A 6,496-nucleotide genomic window follows, 5' to 3' on the forward strand; every position below is an offset into this window, starting at 1 on the left:
TAACGAGACATATTTGTTACAAAGAGATAGCGATGGTCCATATAAAAGTCTCCCAGGAGTCACCAGCAAACAGTCCAAGTCCACGGCGACGAGAGAAAGAGAGAGAGAGAGAAAAATTATAATAAAAAATGCTGAATAATATTGAATACCGCATACCCGTATATGGAGAGGAGAAGGAGGTTTTTTTACAACAAAGCCCTCCACATAAGTTTTTTAATAGATTGTATAATAATCCAGGTTTTCAAATTTTTAAAATAATAATTAATTCAATTTTAGATACCGAAGAATGGGAGGAAAGGGAGAAGGAGATGGGGGCTAATGAAGAGGAGGAGGAAGTAGACACACAGTCGGTCATAGGTGAGAGAGCAGGCAACATTTTTTATAATTTGTAATCAAATTTTCGATTTTTCTGTATAGAAAAGCGTTAAATTAATTTTTAAATTTGATTTTAAAACATATAGAAGTCATTAACATTAATGACTCTGAGGAGGAGGAGGCTGATGAAGAAATAGGCGTACAGTCGGCCATAGGTGAGAAAGCAGACAACATTTTTTCATAATTTGTAATCAAATTTTCGATTTTTCTGTATAGAAAAGTGTTAAATTAATTTTTAAATTTGATTTCAGATATAGAAGTCATTAATCTTATCAGTGAAGAGGAGGAGGAGGCGGAAATGGAAGAGTCTGAAGAAGAAGAAGAGGAGGAGGCGGAAATGGAAGAGTCTGAAGAAGAAGAAGAGGAGTAGGAGGCTGTAAATGAAAGGGAGGTGGAAATGGAGGAGTCTGAAGAATAGGGAGTAGAAATAATAATTAAAATCAATTGCGGCGAGATACAGATAGTAATTTATTTATATTGATATATTTATTATTATTATTATTATATTATATTATTATTATTATATATTATATATTATATATTATATATTATTATATTAAATAAATAAAATTATTTTACATATCAAAGGTTACACAATTCTTTCTGGCGCTGACACCACCACCAATTAAATATTTTCAGTACATTTTGTAACGCACAGTGTTTTGAATGATTATTACACCGTAAAATGTTGGTTTCATCCAGTTTGTCCAATGACGCCATATCCTCGTAATCCGCATCCAGAGTCTCAACGATCACCTTTTCCCTCACATCAGCATCGAGGAGATTCGTCAGCCACTCTCGCTTCTCGTACCCCTTGACGTAGACGAGTTTGGATTCTTCGCTGGTTTCGCTGATCACAGCGTCCGTGATCAAACGTTTCGCTTTGTTGTACGGGACGATTCCATCCTTCCAATGCAGACCATGATGATTAGCCGTCAACCATGCTGCTTTCGATTTGTCAGCTCTCGTGAGAAGATGCCACGGCATAGGACTCGCAAAGACATAATGGGAGAGAACAGTTCCATTTCCAAGTATTGCTATCTCTTTTACGTGAAATCTCATTCCAACCGTAAATCCTTGCAGGTCCACAAATGTAGGCACGTTCATTTTTTATGTTATTTTGCGCACAATGTTGGTCAGAGGACTGTATTCCACAATGCGGTCGTGCAGAATGAGGCAGTAAGCTGTGGTATCCATCGGTATATTCTCCTTGCAGTCGAATTCAATTCTCACATCGACAGTGGCGCTCTTGATGGATTCGTTTTGTCGCGAACAATCAATGACCACACACGGACAATGAGTAAGAAATTGTATGGGATCGAACAACACATTGCCGTTGTCACATCCGTAATATGATTTGCGGAAACGTGCATACATATCGTACAGAACGGCGTATCTCTGTTTATCGAAATCCATATTCATATCGTCGTACGGATAAAATTCCGAGTTGAGATAGAGTTTCACGTTAGTCAGCTTACAGTGGTCGAATATGGCAACATTGCCAGTGAGAGAATTCTTTCGACCAGTCTGCAGAGCAAAGATGACGTAACGCGGCTTTTCCAGCTGAGTCGCCGTCTTGACAGCCCACGAATGCTTGGTCGTGCTCTGTAGAAGTGGAAATTCGTACAAATCCCACGAGCGAAAACTCATGCTCAAATATCGGCCGCTTTCCAGAACTTGTAGCATAGACAGTCTGTTTACATCTTTCAGCATAACGTGAGGCATTCGCCATTGTATTTTGTACAAATCAATCTTTGGGTCAGAGTTTGCATGTCCCACCACGCAATTGTAGTCGTTGCGTGAACGTATCAAGATCAATTCGTGACGAGCGTTGATTACGATCCGTTTGTAGTCCTCACAAAAGCCTAGCAATGTATTGAGCGGGACACAATAATTAAAGTATTCCGCAAACATGTTTCTCGAGAGATCCCAACCAGCGTTCTTCAACAATAAATTTTTGTCACGAGTCAGCGATACATAGTTTTTGAGCGTGCTCGTTACTCCAACGTTTCTGCAGCGGTCAACCTCCACACCATTGAGTTCGTACCGGATTTCATCGAACAGAAAGGCCGCACAATTATTTGTCAACATCTCAACTGCATGGTTATCGCCTTCTATCCTCGTTTGCACAAACTTGCCCTCGATGTAGAGAAAACTCTCACATGGCAACGTGTACAAATCCTGCTGTTGTATCGGTATTCGTATCTCGTCACTGTGTCCAAAAGATGTATTGGCGTATGGATTGTACGTGTGAGTCTCGATCTTGACGATGCGATCGTCAAAGATCGGCTCACCGCCAATGTTCAAAATGTCGACCATCTTCACGTATTTTTTCGCACGATGAATCCCAAAGATCTTAAAAATGCAATGTTGGCTGCGCTAAGTTTCTTATTTTTCTTGTTTATAATTGTCCTCTTGATGGGAAAAATGTCGCTCACGTATTTAGTCTGACTCGCTTCGTTCAAGACGAGCATCTCAGGTGTCCTATTGCCGCCGCACGTGCAACCTGACGATTATCTCTTCTCCGCGGAAATCAAGCAATCGACCGTCTTGATCCACAACACGTATCGTCAAATCCGATACGCTCCGTGCAAAGATCGGAAGATAAATGATCTGTGCTGGCGTTTCCGATATTTTATATCCTGGTGGTACATTAAGCGAAAACTCGTGTATGGTGTGCACACATTTGTCGTTGCTGTACGCACCGGTGGTCACATTACATTCTATGCGAATAATATTCACATCCGTAATGTTGATTGTCACGTTCGATTCGTGCCATTGTCGCGGCTGTAGAATGCGATCTGAAGAAAATCCCAGTAGCGATGCAATGGTATTTGGTTTGTTAAAGTTGATCCGGTGAACACACTTGATCTCACACTTCATTGTATTCTCATTGGCGCGAATAACTATGAGATCATCATCATCATTATTAGTGATCGGTTTGATGGTTTCCAACATTGCACGTTTCAGGTACCGGTATATGGCATACAATTCGTACGATCCCTCAGGGATTATAATTTCCTTGTCGTCCTCATCAAAGTAAAATTTATTATTCGACGCATTTACATTCGGTATCGTGTTATAGGTTTCAAAGGCTGCCAAACCGAGTTCGTAATCGCCATCGCTCAGATCTATGGCTGGAAAGTAGCTTCCCGCGAGAGTGCTACTCTTGCTGGTGAGTGTAAATGTCAGCGACATCTTCGTCAGAGACCAAAACGATTACTGGACACTGATCGCAGAACGTTGGGCCTTAAATCGGCTGTTAACTGTCTGCAGGAAACGTAGACACAGTTGTCCGCAAATGCTCTGATCGTAACGTTGATAGGACGTACGATTGTACTCAATTGTATTATTATCGAGATATCGCACCAATTCGCTGGGTGGTCGAAGATTACCAAAACTATCGAAATATATCACGCGATCGCCTCTTTTCGCGTACGCTACCCAATGAGTACCGGGTCCCTCGACGTCATCCAAATTTACGATTCCACTCTCGTTTACGCGCGGCGATGTAGGCAGTACGTCGCGCATGAAAACGCCTCTGAAGAACGGAATACGCATACGTTTCGCCAATTGTTCCAATTGTACATTGGTGGTGACACCCGTAGGCATTTTTATTATTTTTTCGACGTTTTTTTTTTCCCTCTCATGACACCTTTTCCTCGTTTGTATGGTGCGAGATAAATTCCACGACCTTCCATGCTGCGATTATGACGTTGCATCTCCTGCAGCTGACGCTGCGCAGCCTTGGTATCGTTTACAGCTTTTGCGATCCCCGCCGCTCCACCAACTAGCGATCCAAGCGCTCCCAGCAGCGGGAGAATAGGTAGAATTCCACCCCGCTTTGCTATTGGAAGTATCCGATTTCGTAATATTTCCTTCTTCGACGCGCTTCGCTTCTTTTTCATGCCCATTCCGATTTTTGCCTTAGCCTTCATAGCTGCCCAAACGGCTGTAGCGGCAGCTCTCTCACCGAGAGTGGAATCTCTCGCGACTATACGTTCTCGCGCCTTGTCAGCGAGTACGTTATCTGCCACGTGACGTTCGACAAGATCGTTGCTTCGAGAATATGCGATATCGTGCTCGCGACACGCCGCATCCAGCGGATTGATACCCCGATCACCTCTGGCCAATCGTGTCCGCAAGCGTGTACCCGGCCCGCAAAACTGGTAGCCGGGGATATGCAGTTCGATAGGAAGCGCGTTAATGGCACGATTTAATAGACTATTGCCGATTTTTACTGTTTTCGACGACGCTGACATTCAGCACAGTCTCTAATCAACGGCGCTGGACCGTCGATGTGCGTTTGCTGCCACGGACGATTATAATGTTCCAGGCACCGACGATACTGTCGAACCTGTGGGTCGGCCCTTATATGTTCCGGGATTCTGTCCCACAAAACGTCAATGTGCTTCGAAAACTCGCGCAATAGAACAATCTTCGGTATATATTTCAACTGTTCGGAGGTTAGGTCTCGAATATCATGAGTATCCAACAGTAGGAGAAACATTTTGGAGACTGAACGGATTCGATTCGGCGCCTCCCTATAAATAGTTGCCGCGTGCCAATGAAAAGCATTTTTGAAGCGACATGCGGTTCATACGACAGCGGACACCGATACACGTGAAAAATTTCGATGAAAGAATGCGAGTAGCGTCCGAAAATATCATACGTAAGCACGGCCACTTGTTACCGATTACCATACGCGGTATCGTATGTGGTCCCTCGAATTGTGGTAAGACGAATGTGTTGGTGAGCCTGCTGGAGAGCCCACACGGTCTGCGTTTCGAGAATCTGTACGTGTACTCGAAATCACTGCAACAGCCGAAATATCGCTTCTTGGAGAATTTGTTTGCGTCGATAGACGAAATTGGCTTTTTTACATTTTCCAATAACATCGATGTCCTTCCGCCAAACGAAGCGCTGCCAAATTCCATTTTTGTTTTCGATGACGTGGCGTGTGACAAACAAGATACAATAAGAGAATACTTTGCTATGGGTCGTCACTCGAACGTCGACTGTTTCTACCTCTGTCAGACGTATGCAAAGATACCTAAGCATCTTATACGGGATAATGCGAATCTGCTGATTCTCTTCAAGCAGGATGGTACCAATCTGAAACACGTGTACAAAGATCACGTGAACACTGATATGACATACGAAGATTTTTGTGCGCTGTGTCGCGAATGTTGGCAGCAAAAATATGGCTTCGTAGTGATAGACAAGGACAGTTCTATGACCAATGGACGATATCGACGAGGATTTAACGATTTTGCAATACCGTAACGTCACCATTTGTCGTTTGTGCGTTAACGAGGAAACGTCGTAATGGTGACGTCAGATTACACAGAAATTAGCGACTCAGAGATTAAAGATGGCGAGAGGATGGCGAAGGAAATTGCGAAAACGAGCGAATCGATCCGTAAGAAATATCGTGCTTTGAAAACCGGTAAGATAGAGGAAGATACTGCGTTGGAAAGACACTTTCGACCTGTTATCGAGCCTCTGAGACAGATTGTGGAACATACAACTCATGTGAAACCTGACGCATCCACCATACTGGGAAATGATGCGTTATCGATCGATGAGAAGAAACCAAAGCGCAGAGCCAAACGCTTACTTGTCGCCTCTACACCGATCTACCAGAAGCGGAGAAAATCAAACGCCGCGACGGATTCTCCTACGATAATCTCCACAGACAACTTGCATCATACACAATTGCGCGAAATGCCTCCGCCACGCGCTACTCTGACCACCAATAGTGAAGATGTTTTCGAGACCACTGGTGATTCACTCGTAACATCGATTAGACGTGAGCTGCAAACGTCCGAGGGGCAGGAAACTTTGCGCACTCATTTTGGTCCACTGGGGTAAAAATACATGGGAGCAGTCTTAAGCAGCGACAAACATACCACCATAGACTACGTATATGGTGTGTATTTCAGCAGTGATGGAACGAAGCTCGGCGATAAAAGTTTCGACATGGATATCGACGATAATATAATCATTGGTGGTGTAAAGTACGCTGGAACATCTGGTCTATACGACCTGATTTTCAAGAGAATTCCCGACGATGCCGTCTACACGGAGGCTGATAAACAAAAATACAAAAGTATATTAC

General features: G+C 43.4%; 1 protein-coding gene across 1 annotated transcript; it reads left to right on the forward strand.

Annotated features, from left to right (window-relative positions):
• On the forward strand, positions 1-828 carry LOC116852343 (histone H3.v1-like). Its single transcript, XM_032832612.1, has 3 exons — positions 1-357; positions 462-530; positions 627-828. Exons 1-3 carry the CDS (start codon positions 129-131, stop codon positions 743-745), a joined length of 417 nt encoding a protein of 138 aa, XP_032688503.1. The 5' UTR covers positions 1-128; the 3' UTR covers positions 746-828.
• The last annotated feature ends 5,668 nt before the right edge of the window (positions 829-6,496 follow it).

This window comes from Odontomachus brunneus, unplaced genomic scaffold (genome assembly GCF_010583005.1).
Source record: "Odontomachus brunneus isolate Ranch 3 - 2012 unplaced genomic scaffold, Obru_v1 Obru_scaffold_217, whole genome shotgun sequence".
Taxonomy (NCBI): Eukaryota; Metazoa; Arthropoda; class Insecta; order Hymenoptera; family Formicidae; genus Odontomachus; species Odontomachus brunneus.